Source organism: Brassica napus, chromosome C2 (genome assembly GCF_020379485.1).
Source record: "Brassica napus cultivar Da-Ae chromosome C2, Da-Ae, whole genome shotgun sequence".
NCBI classification, from domain to species: Eukaryota; Viridiplantae; Streptophyta; class Magnoliopsida; order Brassicales; family Brassicaceae; genus Brassica; species Brassica napus.
Window position 1 is genome coordinate 15,401,267 of NC_063445.1, and position 23,413 is coordinate 15,424,679.

At 31.1% G+C, this 23,413-nt stretch overlaps 1 protein-coding gene and 1 long non-coding RNA gene across 2 annotated transcripts; both read left to right on the forward strand.

The window, feature by feature from the left end:
* The first annotated feature begins 430 nt into the window (after positions 1 to 430).
* Positions 431 to 8,550, forward strand: LOC125581956. The gene is made up of 3 exons (XR_007319765.1): positions 431 to 3,785; positions 4,126 to 4,311; positions 4,489 to 8,550. It is a non-coding gene; the product is annotated as an uncharacterized LOC125581956 (long non-coding RNA).
* A 5,417-nt stretch (positions 8,551 to 13,967) lies between these two features.
* Positions 13,968 to 16,017, forward strand: LOC106444554 (transcription factor RHD6). Its single transcript, XM_013886008.3, has 5 exons — positions 13,968 to 14,797; positions 14,902 to 15,009; positions 15,117 to 15,182; positions 15,272 to 15,337; positions 15,454 to 16,017. The coding sequence occupies exons 1-5, from the start codon at positions 14,255 to 14,257 to the stop codon at positions 15,586 to 15,588; spliced, it is 918 nt and encodes a 305-aa protein (XP_013741462.1). The 5' UTR covers positions 13,968 to 14,254; the 3' UTR covers positions 15,589 to 16,017.
* The last annotated feature ends 7,396 nt before the right edge of the window (positions 16,018 to 23,413 follow it).

A 23,413-nucleotide genomic window follows, 5' to 3' on the forward strand; every position in this document is an offset into this window, starting at 1 on the left:
ATATTTTAATTTTGAAATCTTCATTGTTTTTTAAATGATTATAAATTATTAAAACCACTAGACCTTCCACATTAAAAAAAAAATTGTTGGTGTAAAATTTTGTTACACAAATATGCAAATAATCATAAAATCATATGAGTTGAAACCTCATTTAATAAATATTCATATTAAAAGTATACTATATATCTATGTTAATATCATTTAAATTTAATTATATATCATATACGATAGATAAGATTGATTGTTTTGATTTATTTACCCTAAAATGATTGCGAATAAACAAGAGCGGTCGTATGATTTATATGCGCACGCCATTTTTTTACATAATATTAACTGATTCTTAGTTATTTAATATATAATTATTATTATTTTATTATTTCATATATGCAGAAAACATAAAATAAGTAATAAATATAAAATATTTATTCTACGCAAGACGCAGATCTTAACCTAAGTATCTATCTCTTTAATAATTTTAAATCTTAGACATTTTCTATATCTCAGGCCAAAACAAAAGAACGATATGAGAATAAACTCAAAAATCAATATTTATATCAAGCAATAACCAAAATGAAAAAAAAAACAATACAAAAAAGAGAAAAAAATTGAAGATATATAGGATTGGCACGTGAACGTGAACTCCTCATAATCATAATTAACTTTTAAATTGCTAAATCATGATATAAATCCAAGTTAACATAGTTTCATTGTAATCAAATAGTAGGCCTGAGATTCTTTGGCCTAAACGTTAGGTTATTTGAAGTGATTTTTTGACCTAAAATATTTTTAAAAATGAGAACAGTTAATCAATAAACAAATTATATAATTAATAAAAACATGTTTTTTAAAAAATGTTTAAGAGCCGAAAATATGAATTCGATCAAAAATATAAATTTTATTTTTCCATACGATATTTCTTAAATAATTTTCATATAAATTATTACCCTAGTTTAGAAAGTAAAATCAAATACTTCACCGAAGTTATAGTTTTCTTTTCTTTAACTTCTATGTTACCGGATACAGACGTTGAGAGTGACGGAGACAGAAAAACCAACTGGAGTGAACTCCGAAGAGGTCGACGTACGGTGTCAAGACAAAAAGCAATTAAAGAACTGTCTACATGTTATTACCACCACTGTTCACAGTCCATTATCATGGACACAAAACATCTGTCTTTGTTTCTAGGAGTCTCCCTTTCTTCTTGGATTTATTTTGTCAACAGTCTCTCTCTCTCTCTTTGTGCCAATTGCCAAACAAAGACAGATGTTTCGGTCGAATTATTGTGTCCCATTTCTGTAGTCGCCGTTCAATATGAATATAGTACAAGTACGATGCTTTGTTCAAATTTTACAAAAAATTATGAATCAATTATTCAAAAAAAACAATACATCTTTAATATTATTTGTTAAGTTATAATTAGGGCTTGACAAATAAACCGAACCCGATCCGATAAAAATGAATCCGAACCGATCCGAACCCCACATAAATACCGAATGGATCTTATTTTATGGTATTTTGGATTATGGATATTATCCAAACCAAACCCAAACCTAAATAGATACCCGATAGAATCCGGAACATTCAAAATATCAAAAAGGAACTTGTACCAAACATGATCTCTCAATTCCAAATATATATCCAAAATATATTGAACATCTAAGATAATTATCTATTACATGAAGGTTGATGGTTGAAGGTGGTGGTTGAAGCCTGAAGTTTTAAGATTTTGGTTTTGTTTTCATTGAACAATATTTTTCATTTCATGAGAACTTGGTTATTGTTTTTTTTTATTTAATTAGTTTTTTTTCTATCAATAGCTATGTTTACCTTTCGTTTGATTTCGAATTATCACGTTTGATATTCCTTTCTTATTTTTGAATCGATTTTACTTATGTTTTGGTTACAAAATAGGTACAAAGAAAGTATTTTAAAACCGAAAGAACCGATTTTACTTATGTTTTGGTTACAAAATAGATACAAATCATGTACATTTAAACCGAAAAAACGATTGGGACCTGAACCCGAAAGTACATCGGATTGTACCAGTTCTTTGAAGATTTACTAACCCTGACCCGAACCCAATAGAACCCGAACCAGTCCCGAACCAAACTTTCATATAACCCAATGGGACTGATTTGGTAAACCCAAAAAACCGAAACCCGATTGAACAACCGAAACCCGATTGGGATCCTGATTGCCCATGCCTAGTTATAATATTTTATGTGTCATGTTCATATTAAGTTTCACAATGGTCAATTACATATACATTTCTAGTGAATTAAAGTTATTATTACTAGTTTTTCGTTATTAATATCTCTAATTTAAATTTAAGTTTACTATATTTATTTTATATTATTTTTTAGAAATGACAAAAATATCTTAAATATCTGTAAAACAATTTAAGATAATTGAATCACAAATCAACATTGTTTAAAGTATCTCCAATCCAATTATGTTTTGTCCTCTGCATTTTTTTTCTAAAATAAAATAATTCTATTATAGAGGTAAATTTTCTCTAATGGTATACGTCGTTAAATGTTCGTGGTTTGACACCACGGAAAATCGCGGTATGAGAAGACATCCATCTGATCTTGCTGATGTCTCACCAAGAAGACAATATGCAAAATATGATCCTTTTGTATTACCGGATAAGTAAATATATATATATATATATATATATATAGTTGTTTGAGATTTGATGTCTGATGAAAAGCCATGATTTGAAACTATGATTTCATTGTATCATGAACAGGTAATTTTGATCAAGCATGTTTTATTCCTTATCCATGGGTACGTCGACATTCAGGCGATGACTGGTGGGCATGCACAAAAATTATTTCCCGAAGAATCCGAAAAACGTCAGAAATTGGTTTAATTGCGTGGCAAGATGATAGACGTGGCCAAGTTGCTGAAAGTTCATTGTTACGGGTGGAACACATGTTGTTGATGATGTGTCTGATTATGATATTGCCCCGATGAATCCTCCAAATGACGAATATGTATCAGATGTTGATGTAGAATCAGACGGTGATTCAGATGATGATTCAAAATAGTCAAATATATTCTAAGATTGTAAAATATGTTTTAAGTTTGTAAAATATGTTGCAACAATGAAAAATATGTACTAAGGTTGAATAATATGTTGTAAGGATAAAAATTAAGTTGTAAGGTTGTAAAATATGTTGTAGGGATGAAAAATAATTTGTAAGGTTGTAAAATATATTGTAAGATTTTGGAATATGTATAAAGGTTGAGAAATGTTGTTTTTGTACGAGGAGAAGGTTGATGGGTAAGAGTTTAGGTGTTATAGTTTAGGGGCTAGAAGTTTTGTGGACATGATTTAAACATAGCCACGACTATTGCGTGGCTAGATAGTGGCTATGACGAAACCAATCGGGTTGGCTCCAATTTATTCAGTTTTGGCTCCAATTTTTTTTATTTTCACGGTTGATATTAAAACTTAGCCACTGTAAATTCGTGGGATGTTCGCGGCCATGACGAAATTTTGGAAAACCATTCAGTTTGGCTCCAATTTAGTTTTTTTTTTTTTTGCTCCAATTGTTTCTTTTTGCTGTTATTATTAAAATACCGCCACAGTTTGCTATGGTTTCACTGTGGCTCTGTTGAAATGGTTTTAATATCGGTTTTCCCCTTTCTTCTCAACACTTAGAAAGAAAACAAGAAAGTCGCCACCGACGAAAGCACATCGTCGTCTCTGATTCCAAGCCTTGCCGTCTCCGATTCTAAGCCTCGACGTCTCGCGTCTCCTACTCTCATCTCTCAAGGTAACCCTCTATTTCTCCTTCCCTAACTTCTCATTGCTGATTTAGGGTTTCGATTTCTTTGTATTGTTGGTTTTTTTTTCTTTAGTGTTTCGATTTAGGGGTTTCAATATCTGTCTACTTGAATGTTCTTGTTGCATGTTTAGTTTTAGATTTGTCTCAGTTTCTTAGATTTTTCCATGTCTTAGATTTGTCTCTGTTTCTTTGTTTGTCTCTGTCTCTCTTATTTCAGTTTTGTCTCTGTCTCTCTTATTTTGTTTTTTCTGTCTTTTTTACTTCGATTGTATACATATTCTAACTAATGGTTCTTTTTCTTTGGTTGTGAACAAATGAACACAACAAGAGTCCCTGGGACAACTGCTGCGCCTCCTCCTATGCCTCCTGGTGCTACTGTACTGTCTTTGAACCATGCTGATTCCTCATCTCGTTCCAATAGTTACCCGCAAATGACCCTCAATGCCATGCTCAATTCACATGCTAGGCTATCACAGCCCCATCTCCATCCAAATAAACTAAATGGAGCTTTATGGTAAGATTACATTTGGTCTCCATCTCTTTCTTATACTAGGATTGTTTCTGCTAATTGAATTGTGGCTGTGATTGCTTAGGATAGTTTATGTTTATGATTGTTACTTAGGATATTTTAGTTTTTAGGATTGTTTTGTGATTGTATTGTTTCTGTTACTGATGTTTGTTATCATTATAGGTTTGGTATTGACCCATCTATCAACGCTTTCATCCGGGCAACTTGCCAAGGATACTACATGGCGCCTTGGAAGAGTTGGAGGAAGGTTCCTGATGAAAGGAGGGAGTCATGGTGGCAAACATTTGTGGTAAGTGACTAGTATATGATATACCATGGATTTTACCCACTTTTATCCATGGTATATAGGTGTTTTTAAATACATTATAGTTTTTTTGAAGTCTTTTTAATATATTTTCAGGTTTAGGTACGTTTTGGAGGAAAGTAGTGATTTTGGGGTCTTTTGGAGCCTTTTGAATGCAAAACTGCACAGACGTGTCAGATGTTTAGATATGGATGGAGACCTTCCCATGGTGCGATAGGGCTTATATTTTGACACATGATAGAGCTTTGCGTTATATTTCCAATGCCACTGGTTTGAGGTCAATCCAACAGCTAGATCGAGAAGTTATGCATGTTTTACTGAAGAGTGGTCAGTCTGTCTCGCGAGAGAGAGATGTCGAGGAGATGAAGAAGTTCGATCGACGGTTCACCCTTGGTGTTGATCGATGGTGATTCAAGAACACGGGCCTAGTATATTTCAAGACTGACTTAAGCCTAAAAGCAACCACAAATTACCAGAATATCCATTGACGATCTAAAACCCTAATTTATGTTTTTAAGCCATTGTTGACGGCTACACTTTCTTTAAGCTTTATTCTATTGTTTCTCTTAGGTTAGGAGAGAAGGGAGGGACTCTCAAGGAGTTCTTCCTGGAACTCTTTTGGTTTTATCATTGCTTTCTATTTTATATCTATTTATCTATGATTTCTGTGACAAACTTCATGCTTGAATAGATCCACCTGCTAGATTTAGGGTTCAGATAATCATGAGGGATTAGCCCAAAATATAGAACTGCTGAGTTGTCTGGAAATCCATGAATTGAATTGATCTTATTGCTTGTGTTCTATAGTATCTAACTAGAACCCTGATCTTAGATAATTAGGTGCAAGCGGAAGCTTGGTCTTTTACCTGAACTAATTCATATTGTGCTAGGATTGCTAGAATCAAGCGACAGCTGATTTAGTTAAACCTGGTGAACACGTTCAAACCCGCTCGCTAAAGGTTGCTAGAAGGGACGTTGATCGACAACTCCATAGTTGCATCGATTGACGGACTGAAGGTGTATCGATCGACTATCCATTGATAACGTCGATCGACACTTTCTCAAGACCAACAAGCGATAGTTGAGGTCTTAGATATAGACAATAGATAATCTAAAGAAACGGAAGTTGATAGATTAGTTTGAGTTCTAGAATATCCAACCTTAGTTTCTATACTATTATAATCCTGATTGCCTGAATAGAAACCCTAAGTCTAGCAACCATCATTTCATCAACTCATCAATCAATCTCTTTATAACAACTACCTTGTTCGCTCTGTTCTGCTATTTACTTATTTATAATCTATTAGCCTAGCTTAATCAATAACTATTTAGATCTAGTGTGTGCCCTCACTCCCTGTGAATTCGATCCCTAAGTGCTACAACTCGGCCTCTTAATTGAGAGAGTACCAATCACTCCTTAGGGTAATTTGAGTGATATCAGTATACATTGTATATGCCGCTTACATGTTTTTAAATCACTTACTCTTTTGTTTTCTTTTGTAGCAAAATTTCTATTGGGACTCTGAGTTTAATGACTTGGTCTACGCTCTATGGAAGAAATAAATATGGACAACCATTGGTAAAAGGATTAGCAAGAAGAAGAGTGAACAAAAGAAGCTAAAGTATATCAATGATGCTGACGGATACTCCTGTTGGAGCATTGAGCGACCGAAGCAGCTAAAAAGAATAGCAAGAAGGCTGCAAAATCCCGCAAGTCTGATCCTGTGGGTAAAGGTTGCCACAAGCATAATGCATAACCTAGGTCTTTTGCAAGGATAGAGTATAACATGGTATCTTTTCATGTCTAGACTTTTAAATATTGTTCTTTTTCTAATATGTTGTAAAATATGTTATTCTTTTGCAGATGATTGAGTCTGGTACTAATGAACGGCCATCTTACACTGACCTAGTCAGAAAGACACACACCCGAAAAGATGGAACTTTTGTGGACTATCGTGCTGAAGAACTGGTTACTCAAGAAGATATGGAAGCCACACAGCTCTCTAACACTGAAAGATCACCCGTGAGTCGAAGTGCATCATCTGCTCCTTCTCGCCTTATGTTAAACAAAGCTTATCTGAAGGTATGTTTACTTAAGATTTCAATTCTATTAATTATTTTATGTTCTGTTTTGTATGTGGAATTAGATATGACTTAGTCTGCTTAAGAATGTGGTTAAAAATGTCTTATGCTATGTTCAGTTTATTTACAAAGTTGACTGTAACCTGAATTGATTAAAATTGTTTTATGTTATGTTCAAGTTGGTGTTGGTTTTCACTGTTTTCCCTTTCCTCTCAGAGAATGCTAAGGGTAAGAGGGGACATGTTTATGGACTGGGCAGTGCCCAATACAGGGAGCATGTACCTTCTTCACGCGTCCCTAATGGTCTTGCCCGCAACCTGGAGCTGAAGATGCTTGTAGGCGGTCCTGAGAAAAGCCTCAAAAGTGTCAATCAGCTCCTCCAAACACTTCTGCTCCAACAAGCACCTACTGGACAGACTTCTGCTCAGCCTCAAGCCCCAACTACTCAGCCTAACCCTGTCAATGGCAAATAGAAGTAGGTTGTTCATCTTGTCTTCTCTTTTGTAACAAGGTTTATAAAACTCTAGGTCTTTTGGTAGAGTCTTCTTAGACTCTTTAACTATGTCTTTTTGTATAGTCTTCTTAGACTCTTTAAAACTCTTCTAACTTATATAATTATCTATGTTTTAGTAATGTTGAACCTACTCTTATATATATATGAAATTGTGTTTTCATTGAATCTGCAATGTTTAAATATTTGAATGGAAATATAATTTGATAAAATTGGCAGATTAAAACTAATCAAAAGAAAATCTTTTACAAAAAAGCGGCTACAAAATAGCACAACAAAAACAAAGACAATGACTACAGCGTGGCTAAAGAATACCACGTGATCCGAAAACAAAACTGTGGCTACAATAACCACTTTAAATATGTGGTAAAACTTTAATATAGTTATTTTGTAAATAAGTATATATCTCTATAAATAAAATATTATAACTGTAACGTCACTACCTTATATATTTTACAGTAAGAATTGTAAACTTACATTCTCGTATTATAAACTCTCTCACTACCTAAAGAAGAAAAGTTTTCCTCTTTCTCTTGTTTTGGTTTGATTTATGTCGTGGAAACAGAAAATAGGTTTGATAAAATTAGTTATGAAACTTTTTTTTTTTACGTCGAAAGACCATTCTATTTCTATTAGTTATGAAACTTATGATCCTCGAAATACCAGGTTCGTATCAGATATTTAATGCGCTAAAATAAGTCAATGGTAAGACCAAAAGAAAGTTGTTCCTCCGACAAAGATTAAATTCGCACGTCGAGTCTTGGCTGGTTTTCGATCACAGGCGCAAATGGGTGTAGCAAGTCTCTCAACATCATCTGTTTTTTATTCTAAGAATTATGAAAAACATCAAAACGAATTTTTGGAGTAGGATTCAGATTTTATATAAACCCGTCTCACTCTTTTATTGGACCTTGTGCAAATTTATAAAAATAACACATGTATTCTGTAAAAATGAGTTTTAATATTTTCGTAGCAAACCCTAAATTCTAATTAAAATTTGAAAGAAAATATTTGGGCCCTGTGCAGATGTGCCTTGAGCACATTCCTAGAGATGGGCCCACCTAACGCATAGCGTCTAAAACGATTAAGCGGACGTCTAAATTATTAGTTAATCAGCTTAGGTGTTTATAAATTATATCAATATATTAAATATATGTAATATTTATACTAAAAAATAGTAAATATCATTATATGTATATATTAAAATGTATATTATTTTATTTTTATAAGAATGTATATTATAATTTATTAATTATTATAATTTATGAACGATAAATTATATATTATTTATTGTTTCAATATTGTAATTGTCGAAGGAGTTTAAAAGGTAATTATCACGGTTTTATATTGTCTAGTGCCTAAATGTCACCTAAACGGGCGCCTAGACCTCTTTTAAAACACTAATATAAACAGTATTCTTCTTAGATATATAAATGAATGATTATTATTGAATATTGAAAGAGGGATTGAGGTGTTCTGGACCATGGGTTTTGCGGTCTGACTGGGCTGGTTGTAGATTGAGGTGTGTCGCAAGCTGTTTTTGGTGAACCAAATCTTAAAGACCTGATCATCGGGGAGACTAAAACTACCGGGCTCAGGATCTCGTGTTAAATGTTGTTCTCTTTTTTGTGGCAAGCGTCAAAGTCTGATTCTGCTGTGTCTCGGTTACTTGTGTTGTCTATTGTGTCTGTCATTGTATGTCTTAGATTGTGTGTCTGTTTAGTTTCTTTTAATTTTTCTGCTTCTAGTTTCCTCTATTCTTCTGTATCAAACTTGAAAAATCGGTAATTAATCTTAACATTGTTACCAAAAAAAAGAAAAAAAAAGGGATTACGAACTGATACTAACTAACTTCATTTATTAACACAGACTACTCTATTAGACATTACGTGTTGAATGGGTTTGGGCTTTTCATTTAATTTTTGACATATAAGAACATATCTATGGATTTTGAGGTTTTGGGTTATATCAGCTTGTTATCTTATCTTGTTGGGCCATAATGTTCTTAAACAAATAAATTATTATTAACTAAACAGTTTTCCTCTATATATATATATATAATATATTATTATTTTTTTTGCTTTCTAATATAGGAGATTTTGAAGGTTATTTTTCAATTAGAGGGAATGTGAAGTTATATTGAAGGTTCGTAGGGATTATAAAAATGCATCGAAACAACAAATAAATGTTTCTAAATCTTCTTTACAATTTGAGCACAAGATTTTGAATAACGTAAGAGCGGACAGCGGAGCTGCAAAATTTATTTGAGATCAGTACAATTGGTGGCAAGGAGAATTATTTAAGTATTCTGGAAAGTGTTGATAGGTCAAAAGATTTTAGATTTTGGTTTTCTAAAGAATTAAGAATAATGTAAATAGTTGGACAGTTCAGTTTCTTACAAAACGAGAAAAAGAAATTCTCATAAAATCAGTAGCATCGTTATGCCAACTCATACATATCACACTTATGGTGGAACATTTTTTGACATCTGAGTGCAGCTTTCAGGTAGTGTTTCTGAATTTTACAAGAAACTGTACTCTGACTTTACACCATCTTTGCGAAGAGAAACAGGCCCAAAGTTCATCTATATATCAAACTCAGAAGATTCGTTTGTTTGCCGACGAGCTGATAGAGCCTAGAGGAAGAGGCAGGAGCCTCTTAATGTCTTCTTGTATATATATCTTTCCCTTTAAATACTATGTATCATTGCTTAAAAGATATACATACTGAACAAGGAAGAGAGTAATATGACTGATACTATCATCCGAAATATAGTGGAGCAGGGGGAGCCAATTTGTTGAATAGCATGAACCAAGGAGGAGATTCTTTGCGAGATTATCCCATACTTCTGAAGAATATCAGCAAGAGAAGAATAAGTGATCTCTTGTCTCGTGTGAGTCAGCACATAGGACACAACTCACTCTGATTCCAACATTCCAGGATGTTCATGTTTTTGAAAAGCAGTTTCTTGTCGCTAACCACGTAGAGAAGAAAATTTTCTAAGTACGATGGGTGAATAAGATATCTTTATGCCAAGCTACGTTGGCTGAAGGCTGTCTCGTATTATACCACGTATCCTTCGTCTTGAACGTCGGTTTGTAACTACCCTTTTTCATTACTTTTTTATTTCTCACTGTCCTTGTGGCTCTGTTTCGTATTATACCACTTATCCTTCGTCATGAACGTCGGTTTATATACTTCATATTTTCCAACACATCCACGGACCTTTACTAGTTTTCTTATGAATCGATCACATGGGTCGTTGTTGAGCAAATAGGTGTTTATCTAGTTTTCTTAAGGATGGGGATCTGGAAACTATTCTCCACAGTAGTTTTAAACAGCTAACGCCATTTAATTTTTTTAATGATCTCAATCTTAAACCCCCTTCGCACTTCAGCTGTCCACATTTACATTTTTGTGATTAAGATCAGTGCATGACTATAAGAACGCTTAGCATGCTTATCTACTTCTCGAATGAATTCCTGTGGGAGGCAAAATACCGCCATCCAAAAATTTGTAATACTCCAAAGTCCAAAGTATCAAAGCTAAAAGATTTGATCTCCCCCGCAAATTATGAATTTGTTAGTCCATGAACCAATCTGAGACCTTAGCTTTTCAAGTAGAGGGCAGTAGTTGTGGGACGACAGTTTCTTCGTTACCAGCAAGAGGCCCAAAAATTGCATTGATACTGTGCCATAATTGAAATGAAACCGCTTTCGCATCTCTAGTTAAACATTTTCGGTGATTTTCACAAGATACATCGTTGATTTTTCAATACTGATCTTTAGACTCGATATCTTATCGAATTATTCAGAAATTTCAACCACTCCTTCCACTAAACATACTATGCCATCAGTTAAAACCAAGGTCGCCCGGGAGACTTAAATGTGTTAGACCAATATTGTAAAATTTTGGATAGTAGCCTTAAGAATTCCCAACTGCGGCTCGATCTAGTAATTTGGATTGAACATTTATACACACAACAAATAGATAGGGAGAAATTGAACAACCTTGGTGTAACCATCTAGGTATACATTCCTCTTAAAACACAGATAACTAACATGTTTTAGGTAAATGTGTTTAAAACATGTTAATTAGCTTTGTTATATGGTTCTTTAGACTACTTAACAATCTGTTTAATTTGGTTTATTAAACAAAACTTTAAGATTTAAAATAAAATTTAACTATAACTTAATTTTTTAAGTTATATGGGCTAAAGGTTTGTGTTAGGGCTTGACAAATAAACCGAACCCGATCCGATAAAAATGAGTTCGAACCGATCCAGATCCGACATAAATTCCGAATGGATCTTTTTTATGGTATTTCGGATTATGGATAAACTGAACCCGAACCTAAATGGATATCCGATAAAACTCAAAACATTCAAAATCCCAAAAAGAACTTGTACCAAACATGATCACAATTGTTAATAACATGTATCCAAAATACTAAGATGTTACTGAACATCTAAATTAATTATTTGTTACATAAAGGTTGATAGTTGAAGGTGGGCTGAAGTCTGAAGTTTTAGATTTTGTTTTCTTTTTCATTGAATAATGTTTCTCATTTTATGAGAACTTGATTTTTGTTTTATGTTTTCATTTATTTGATTTTTTTATTAATAACTATGTTTACCTTTCGTTTGATTTTGAATGATCATGTTTGATGTTTCTTACTTATTTTGAATCGATTTTACTTATGTTTTGGTAACAAAATAGGTACAAATAAGGTACTTTAAAACCGAAGAACTGATTATACTTATGTTTTGGTTACAAATTAGGTACAAATTATATACTTTTAAACCAAATAACCGATTGGGATCCGAACCTTAAAATACATTGGGTTGTGCCGGTTCTTTGAAGATTTACTAATCTCAATCCAAACTCGATAGAAACCGAACCGGTCCAGAACTGAAGTTTCATATAACCCGAATAATGTTGCTAATTTTGATAAACTCAAAAAATCGAGATCCGATTGGACAAAACCAAAATCCGATTGGAACCATGAATGCCTATGCCAAGGTTGTGTTTTCTGAACGACGGAAATATGAAAATTTTAAAAAATTATGACCATTTTTCTTTCCCGATTGGACAAAACCATTTTTTGTTACAAAATTAATTATTTGTTACATACTAAGATGTTACTGAACATCTAAATTTAAAAAAGTTATTCGACGGGAGGTGTGAAAATAAACCATTCCTGCAGTATCAAACCATTTTCAGCTTATAAATTGCTGTAAATCAAACCAAGCTTAAGAGGGAAAGAAAGAAAAATTGATCTGTGGAAGAATATAAAATGAAGACAGAATTAAATACAAAAAATTTGGTTAATACATATGCAGTATATTACTCCAAATTCGACGTGTCGGCTAAAGAAAAGAAAGTAAGAAGCAGCTTCGGAGGAAATAGTGAATCATCGAAACAACTGAAATATAAAAATTGATTTGATCATATATATGGGAATCAAAAAGACGTGTAGATTAGCGAAAGATACGGCGATGTTTTTGCTTCTATGTTCTTTGCTTCTCTTAATTAATAAATATTTTGCTGTTATATAAGTCTGAGTCCATTAATTTCACCTTACCGCCAGCTAACAATCCCGATGAATTACTCATAAATACTGTAATACAACACTTCAGTTTACATCCGCCCATTTGTTATATCACTCGAAAAGATAATGATGTATATGATATGAGATCCACACATTTTCCCGACATCTAGATTTTTCTTTGCCAATTTAAAATAAATTACTAAGATTATAATGTTGATCATGTGCAATTAACAGTGGTTAATTGTATTTTATGACAAAATTTCCACGAGTTTTACTATCAAAACGTCAAATTAATGGCTACAACTATTTGCAGTAGATAACTTACTGATAACATTTTTGTTCACACCAATTACCCCGGAGAACCGACCCACTACAGACCCTAAATTTGAGGTAGGAACCAAAGCTGCGTTACCGAACTCGACTCGAATTAAGAATCTAATGAGTATCCAAAGTATGTGAATAAAAACAAATATCTAAAATATTAGTTATAATATACTCATAATTCCAGTACCTAAAATAAAAAAAAAACATAAATTAAATATAATAGCTATTTTAGTATTTTCTGATAAAATTGGATAATTTGGATATAAAATATCAAAACTAAATTGTATCAATGATTACTTTCGGATAAAAGTAAATAATTTGAACGGTATCTGATGAGTGTTTTTGATTGTTTTGGGTAGTATATACTCAAACTGAATTGTATTTATGGTTATTTGGATAAAAAATAATCGATCTGAACTGTATCTGATGATGGATAAAGACTGGATCTCAAACAAGTTACTCGTATTCACAATACCTAGTTGTGTCGAACCGGACCGGATCCAAAAAAACAAATACTCGAATAGGGTCTAATTTAAAAAAAACCTGAATCTTAAGAATGTTCATATCTAGTCTCAATCTATAAAATTGGGAGATGGACGCAAATGGATCTCAAGATCTTGAATAAAGAGGGAAGCTTTCTGGTCAATATACAAAGGGTTGAGACAATCACTCCAAAATAAGTGAATAACACACACGTTCAGTAATCCCAGGACCTATATTTAAAAAAAAAAAAACCCGGGCCTACATACGTTAAGGCATGCAACAATCCCAAATTTGCTTTTTTAAGTTACGGACAATGTACATATAATATGTATAGCTAGAATTAAGAACTGTATGCATTCATGACTTCGAAGATTCAAACTGGCAAGATTACTGAACATAAATATTGGGGTTGATTTAATGCCAGCTTCTTTTTTAATTAGTTAATCAAATTCAATAAACTAAAACAAAAATCTTTAAAAATGCATCATCAGTTCAAATATAATATTAGACATAGACCACTTATATAAACCTTTACCATAACATAACTACAAACACACAAAAACATTGTCTCTCTTTGCTTACCAATAGACAACCTTTAAGCCACTTCTCATACACGAGAGAACACACACAAAACCCTAAAACACTCATCAACACCTTAAACTTATTAGCGTCTAATGGCACTCGTTAATAACCATCCCAACGAGCCAAAGTACGTGTCAAAACAAAACTCCTCATCCCAAGATCTCTCATCACCGGAGAACGACGGATTGGATCAGCCTGACGCAGCTTATGCCGGAGGACATTCCGCTTCGAGCAGTAGCACGATGAATTCTGATCATCAGCAAAATCATCAAGGGTTAGTATTTTACCCTTCTGGCGAATCCGTTGAGGATCACAACTCTTTGTTAGATTTCAACGGATCCTCATTTCTTAACTTCGACCACAACGATGATCGTCATGAGAGCTTTCCTCCTCCAACCATAAGTTGCGGTGGTGTTAGCGGTGGCTTCTCTTTTTTGGAAGGCAACAACTTGAGCTACAGCTTCACAAACTGGAATCAACATCATATGGATATTATTGGCCCTAGACACATCGAAACTCCGGGGACAAACCAAGTCCATAAAGACTGGTTATATTCTGATTCAACTGTTGTAACCACTGGTTCTAGACATAAGTCTGTCTCGCCTAAATCCACTGGAAATAAACGTTCTTATACGGTAAGTATAAAGGTCAAACACTTTGAATATTTCTGGTATGACAACATTCTAGGCCAAGAACCGACTAATACCCGTATATTTTGTGAATTTTTCTCTATGAATAGGGGGAGAGCAGTCAACCACCCTCAAAGAAACCCACTAGCGGCGCAAAAGGGAAAGCTAAGCCTAAGCCAACAACTTCACCGAAAGATCCACAAAGCCTAGCAGCTAAGGTTTTTCTTTCTTTACTGTTACAATTTTTTTTATCTAAACCCGAATAATGTCATTTTATCAATTTCGTTAACTCATACCTTAGTATATGTTTTTTTCTTTCTTTTAGAATCGAAGAGAAAGAATAAGTGAACGTCTCAAGATATTGCAAGAACTTGTTCCCAATGGCACCAAGGTATACATACATCTACAGAAAACATTTATGTCAATTTATAAAAATATCAAATTAAGTGTTTTGATGATGAGATGTGTTATTTCTTGCAGGTTGATTTGGTAACGATGTTAGAGAAGGCCATTAGTTATGTAAAGTTTCTTCAAGTGCAAGTTAAGGTATATTAATTATGACAAACATCCCTCAAATTTTTCTTTCGCGAGATTGATTGATCTTATATAAAAACATAATTTTGTTTATTTAAGTAATATTGCTATAATCTAATGTTTGTTAGGTACTTGCGGCCGATGAGTTTTGGCCGGCACAAGGAGGGAAAGCTCCTGATATTTCTCAAGTTAAAGACGCCATTGATGCCATCCTCTCTTCATCACAACGAGGCAGGAATTCGGATCCCGTCACCAATCAATGAAGAGTCTGAATGTAATTTAATTAATTACTCAACAGTAATTAAGTTGTAGTAATATCGGGAAGAACAATGATTCTCTCGATAACTTCAACATAAAGTTTAAAATACGATCCAAAGATTAAATAACGTTAAATATGTGAAAAATCGAGAAGTTCTTAATGCATCTATATTGAAGACGAGACAAGAGACATTCAAAGCACCGATGATCAGTTCGATGTTGGGTCCACACGAGGATGGAATCTTTATATAGTAGATATAAGTAGTAAAACCTAATAATATACATAAATATGTATCTTCTCTTGTCTGTTTTTTTTTCTGTGTGTTTTTAGTCTACCGAATATAAATCTTGTAATGGAATTTTAAATTCCAAGAAATAAGTAATAAAATTCTGCACTTTTGGATTTTTCCTGGGCATTCACGTTCAGAGAATCTATCTGATTTACAACCTTTCGAGTCTATTGGAATCTCACCAAGAGTGCTTTTTGAGCAACATGCTAATCTATTTTAAGTTCTCCAAACACGTAGACTACTGTTATAAAATGCATTTCCACATTCTCATCAGATTGAATTATTTAAACATGTGGTAAAATACAACACAATTTCGATATATAGATGGATATGTTGCGTTATATATTAATTAACATATTCAACAAATAATATATATATAAGAAAATCACCATTAAATATAAAATTGAGAAAGCAACAGAAAAATATAAAATAAAATAATTTTTTTATTATACTAGAAAATAGTTGCACGATTGAAAATTGTATTTACTATAAAAATAAACTGCTTTATTATAGTAGTGTAAACTAAACTTTACTCTGTGTGCAAGATAAAGACCTAGAAAGTGTATATATCTTGATTTTTTTGAGAAAGTATATCTTGATTTTTTCAAAGAAAATATTTGCCATCAACCTCTCTTTTAAGATATCGAAATAATATAGTACTCCCTCAATTTCTAAATAATGCATGTTCGGTCACTTTTTACTTATTTCTAAAAGATCAATGTTTTAGATTTTCTATGTATTTTTAATAATGAACTATAAATTTTAAGAAATATTAATTGAAAATTTTAAATTTATTGAATTTCTATTGGTTTAAATTTATGAAAAATTGTTATAATTTCAAAAATTAATGCATTGATAGTTAAATTTTTTTTTTTTTAATATTTGTGAAAAATTTTAAACATATATTATTTAGAAATAGAGGGAGTAATACTAAGAGAACAGTATTGTACTTGCATTATCAAATAAGACTTGTGAACATGCAATCGCGAGATACAAACGAACTATTATGTTGTTTTCTCAAAAAAAAAAAAAAAAACTATTATGTTGTTTGTTTTCTGATTTTATGTTGAAATTTTCATTAGTTTTTGGTTCCAACATTAAAATATGGTTTAATTTAAAAGATATAAAATTATCAAAACAGTTACTGACTTCGCGATCAAAGAAGGCTAAACATGATACATGACCTTCTTTGTGGAAGTCTGGAAGATATATTTTTAAAATTAACTACTAACTAACAGACGACATACCTAAAGATCTCGATTTAGCAGCCAAAGTCAGCATGTGTCCTTTGGAAAAGATTAGGGATACGTGCTCGATTAGATTATTAACATTATTTTCATTTGAACTGATATTTAAATGTAACTCCAGCAATTTTAAATTAATAAACTACATGATTAGCCACATGGATAGTCACACATTAAGCGCTGTACTTGTATTTATGTACTTCCCAGCTCCATCAAGTGAATACGACAAACGAAGTTATTGGAAGTCTAATCATTTTATTTATTGTTTATAATGGATTAAGCGTTAATTCAATGATTAGATATTGATCTTCTTCTCTTTTTGCCAACGATGATTAGATTATAGCCTCTTGTTAATTTGTTATAATTTCGTTCTATTCCGTTTCTCAAGTATAAATCATTTTACCTAATTTCTTTATTTGAGAAAGAATTTTTTACCTAATTGATTTTTAACGGTTTGGTATTGTCTGTAAACATTGTTTATACTGAAACGGAAAAGTACTTTTGACTTGGTTTAGTTTACATTAGCGGTTTCGCAAGGTGCACATAAGTAGAAGACATAGTTAAATTTTTTTTTGTTATTTAATATACATATGATGATTTGGAAGAAAAACAACGAAATTCTTTGTACCCTTGAAAATTATCTTTCCTTTTAATAAGATTGTACCTATATGTTTTGATTTATGTAACATAGTTTGAGCTATGATCGATAACAAATAATCATCGTCGGACTGGTAAAATTATGGAGATGTATAATTGTTCAGAAAAATGTATTTAAATATTTTTTCATTTATTTTTATAATATAAATGTATTTAAATATTTTTTCATTTATTTTTATAATATCATAATATATTTTATAGCTTTTCATTTATTAATAGTTTTCAGCGGACGTTTGTTCATTAATTTAAACAGAATGACTGTGTTAAAAGTTAGAAAGATATATAAAAGGAGAACTGCAAGATAGAACATTTTTTTAGCTTCAATTTGATCTTATATCTATTATATAATGTTCTGGTGCACCTCAGAAAAATGCACAAACGTAAATTTGATTTATTAGCTAAGAATTTTATACAGTAAAACTCTATAAACTTATAATGTTCGGATATTTATATTTTATTAATTTATATAATTATTAATTTACAAAAGTTTTTTTTTTAAGATTTTTTTCTATTTTTATTTACAAAATTAGAAAAATATTTGATATCACCATATATACATTAGTTTAAAATTTTTGACTTTCATACTGTTTACTATATTATTTGGTGTATATTTTTATATTTCATAGAATTTATATGTAGTTTCACATATAATTTTACTAAATATTATCAAATATATTGAAATGTTAAGAAGAAATAGAAGTATTTTCATTATGAATATAAAACTAACAATATAATATTTAGTTTGTACTTATATAAAATGTATATGTAGCTAGATTAGTTTTTATGATTTTAATGAGACTATATATTTATATAGAACTTTCTAAAATTTATCATCTTATTATTTTATCGATTTGTGTCATATTTTAAATCGGTCTCGAGACAAAATTTTTTATTAATTTAAAGCGATTATTAATTTATAGAGATTCTACTGTATCTAGTAAGTTTTCAAGGGGTTACACGTTTAAATTATGTTGGAAGAGTACACTCTCCTTAACATAGTTAATTTAACTTATTTTGGATTATATTCTACACAGACAAAGTCTCCTAATCATTAAAATAATATTTTGGTTTAAAATTTAAAAGTTCTTTCTTTAATATAAATAGCAGTAATTTTATTTTTAATCATTTTTAAAATACTAATTTGATCTATTTTATTTCTACTACTAGTATTATAAATTTTAATTATATTTATTCTGTATTTTGGTAACTCTAATGATACAGTAAATTTTGAAAGATAGACAACTCAATTGTAATTTAAAATCTAGACAATTATTAGTTGGTGCTTTAACTTGTAAAATTTTCTGTATATATTCTATAAAAATGTTACCATACAGATGAATATGTTTATAATAATTTTAGTGATTTTTTCTGGCCGGTTGATGAAGCAAATGATTCCTGGTTTAATTTGCAAGGCTTATCAGTTATCACTATGGAAAACTTTAGTTTCTTTTTTTCCTTTTTTAAGGAAAATCTTAGTTATTATTGTTACTTTGATAACTCTTATCTTTTCACCGCAAGGAGGGTGGATGTGTTGGTACCTTGGAGTTGGTGTGTTCTGATATTTTTGGTTTCTTTCATTTCCATATGCTTTAGTTGTTGATGTTTTTGGCTGCTTGTTTGCTAAGTCCTATGTCTCCCTTTATTTGGGTTTAGTGTCTGGGATTATCATTGTGTTTCATTCATGAATTTTACCTTCTCTTTTAAAGTTTAATATAATTTCAGTGTTAAAAAGGCTATATGCTTCTGCCCATACAATTTAAGGGTTAGTTTATAATCTACAACATTATGTTTTTTCTTTGTCAGCATTTACAACATTATGTTAATTTTCCTAATTCTAATTTATAATTGTTTCTGCTATCTATTTTTTATGGGTAGACTCATGTATATTAATCGGTTTTGGTATATTTTTTGAAATTTAATGTTTTATTACTTCAAATATTATCAATCGTCGATTTCTCTCATTTTAGTTTAATGATTTGATTTGTAATTAAATTATGTTTTCTTGCTTTATATGTTTTCTATTAATCACCTTAGGTTCCCTAATCTTAGAGTAGAAACTCTATAAATTAATAGTCGCTAAATTAATACATTATAAATTAATAATTTTTTTCGGTCCCGAATGGACTGGTCAAAAATATGACACAAATTGATTAAATAATAAGTAATAATTTTTTTAAAGTCTATGTAAATATATGATCTCATTAGAATCATAAATTAATAATATATCTATATATAGAATTTATATAAGTACAAATTAAACATTCTATTGTTTGTCTACGCATTTCGCGGTGCGTCATAAAATGTTTTTTAATAGACCTGAACTTAATCTTTTAAAAAGAAAACATTCACATTTGCAAACTTATTTTGGTTTGTAGTAAATTGTTTTAGTGTTAATATTTCAAAGCGTACGCATTTCGCGGGGCGTCATAAACAATTTTTTATTGTCAGAAAACAGATTTAGGCATCGTCATCATGAGAGTCACATATTATTCTACGGAAAAACTTAGTTTTTACAAGTTAAGCAAAACAAAATTGGGAAAACTGTTTTTTAGAGCAAAAAAATAGTAATTATGTCCTTTTAGACTAATCTATATTTTGTGTCATATTTTCCTATAATACTCTTTAATATTTATGAAAATAATTTTAACAAATAGTTTTACAAACAAAAAAAATTTGGAAAAATAATAACATTTGTTAAAATACCTATATGAACTTAATGGTATATTTTCCAGTTATAAAAAATTTAAAATTATAAATTTCAGATTATGTTCTAAAAAAGTAGAAATGACATTCTACGAAGTAGAAAACGAAATCTATTTTTTTCATTGAATCTACAATGTTTAGAATACGTGATCTACGTAAATAGGAGTATTCTACAAATATTTCCGCGCTTGACCTACCATTCTAAAATTCTTAGAAATCAAAATCTACACATTAATCTAATTCTAAAACATGTAGAAACCGACTTCTACAGATTTACTATAAATCTAAAACATGTAGAAATCAAATTCTAAACATTACTATAATTCTAAAAAACTGTAGAAACTGATTTCTACATATTAGTTGTATTCTACGGATAAGAAATCAGTTCCTAAAAATATGGAAACAAAATATTTGAGAATATTCACTTTTATATTTTTTTAAAAAATCGATTTAAAAAAAAAAAAAACCGAAAAAGGTACAAAAAAAAGAGACAAATCGATTTGAGAATATTCACTTTCATTCCTATTTTTAGAAATTCAAATTCAAAGGGGTGCTACTGGTTGTTGTCGATGGAACATTCTTGAAGAGGCGTGTCCTATTTTTAGAAATTCAAATTCCTATTTTTAGAAATTCAAATATTTGAGAATATTTGAGAATATTCACTTTCATCCCAGAGAAATCGAGTTTAAAGAGTTGAAATCATGCTTGGTCGGTTCAAATCAAGTGGGAATCAATCCGGATATAATCATACAAAACCAAAAAAATCGATTTGGGATTCTTTCCTCGGCACGGGATCGATCGATCTATTCTTACAGATCGGTCGATCTGTGTAAATCGACCTTCGCCGATCGAGTGAAATGGACCAGGTCGATCAGTATATATTTCGGGTTTTTTTGTTCTGAATAATGATCGGGATCGATCGATCCACTATAACTTGTAAAGTGAGATCGATCGATCCCCCTTGTCGAACTCAATATATATTTTTTTAAAAAAAATTACAATTTTAAGGGCATTACTGCCATTTTGAAAAAGATTAGTCTAATAAGACATAAAGTAGTATAAATTAGTCTAAAGGGACATAGTTACAATTTTTTTGCTCTAAAAAAAACAGATTTCCCAACAAAATTAGTTTTTACAAAGTTTTAAAAAACTTAGTTTTTACTTAACTATTCTTTTCGTTTTATATTATTGCAATTATCACAACTAAAGTTTTTTTTTTTTTTTGCTAACATCACAACTAAAGCTACGGTCCATCATTATGCACACCCAAAAAACTACAAGACTTTATTGTTAATATTCTTTTTTGTCAGAAAAAAAAAAGATAATCAGGGACATTTTAAAAAGGTGGCCCTTTACTTTCTAGAGCTTGAAAATGTTTGTGTTAAAAAAGAAGAAGCTTGAGCATGTTTACTATATAGACCTTAACACTTATATCGATACAGAATTATAGGCTTATAATAGCAAAAATTATCAACTAATAATTTGATGAGAATCTAGTTACGTCATCAATTGGTTGATTTTCAGGATATACCTCTGAGGCATGACCGGTCTTTGGCAAAACCTAACGAAACATTGGCCTTATGCCTCCAAAAATTTTGGAAAAAATTACATAGAAAAAGTCTCCAAAATTTTTTTTTAGGCTCCCAAATTTGCCAAAATAATTTTTTAGCTGGAATTTTTTAAAAACCGCCTACAGCCCCCTAAATCTCAGGGCCGGCCCTGCTATGAGGATTCTCCTAATATAACTAATGGTTAATAATTATTTTCTTTATATTATGTCTCCTTAATTTAAAATATAAAATTTCATATTTAATTTTAAAATATAAACGCCATGCCACTTCAGCGTACAGTCTTAATTCCTTTGTTTACTTGGTAATTATGCATATTTTTGGCAAAATAATAATGCCTAGCATAAGTAGTTTAGTGGATAATATCGTTAATAATACTCCCGTATTACGTTTAGCAGAATGTGATGTAATATGACAAGCTACGTTGTCATGACAGTTCTAGCCACAAATGATTTCGTCAGGCATTAACTGGATTGACTAGAGACAAGTGTTGCAGTCTATCAAAAATAATTAATTTTTAAAATGTAAAAATAAAGAATTTGTGAAAGGGACTTTGGATTTTTTTTTGTCATTTGTTGGATTATATTAAAAAAAACATAAAGTTTTACACAAGCCAGCAAAAAAAAACATTATTTCCAGAACCAATAGCAAATAAAAATTGTAATTCTTTCTGAGCCAAACAGTTAAAAGAACTACAAAAATAGAATGAGTTAGAAAACTAAAATTTAAGCCATATGAAAGGCTAAAAGAACCGAAGTAAGTGTTCTGATGACAGAACGTTCCGATTTTCAAACTTCGGACAGAAACAAAGAAGTTTATATGACTTGAAAAAAATTTCTATCCAAAAACCAAATCACAACTATGGTGGAACCTCAAAGTTGCACAATCTTAAGAATTCGGGACTTCGGCTTTCCAACAGCATATAAAGCTTCTCCAATATCAATCTACCTTATATATGATGAATATGTATCTCTACCCTTTATCTAGGTTTTTGTTGTTTCTTATTAAACTAAATAAAATCCTAATAATTTAAAAACAGTAAGAACATATTCTAGTAAGTCATGCTCTTTTTCAAACAAAAAAAAATATTCTAGTAAGCCTAATCGAAGGCAAATACACAACAATATTTTGAGTGTGTTATATTCAATGACTCCGAATATGACCCAAGGTGTAATATATTCTTTTACTTGTAATACAAACATTAATAAAAAAAGGAAAATATAATTACTAAATCACCAATAACTAATTATTCACGGAGAAAATTATATAAATATATAACTGCACATGGTACAAATTAGATCAGGGCTTTATATGTATTGTCACTATGTGAAAGGAGTTGAAAACAATACATCTCCAGGTCGTATCCTA

Excerpts from the sequence above, each read along its gene's own strand:
- LOC106444554 (XM_013886008.3), top strand. The coding sequence starts at position 14,255 with ATGGCACTCGTTAATAACCATCCCAACGAGCCAAAGTACGTGTCAAAA. Across the intron at positions 14,798-14,901 it reads GAAATAAACGTTCTTATACG|GGGGAGAGCAGTCAACCACC; the intron begins GTAAGTATAAAG and ends CTCTATGAATAG. Across the intron at positions 15,010-15,116 it reads CACAAAGCCTAGCAGCTAAG|AATCGAAGAGAAAGAATAAG; the intron begins GTTTTTCTTTCT and ends TCTTTCTTTTAG.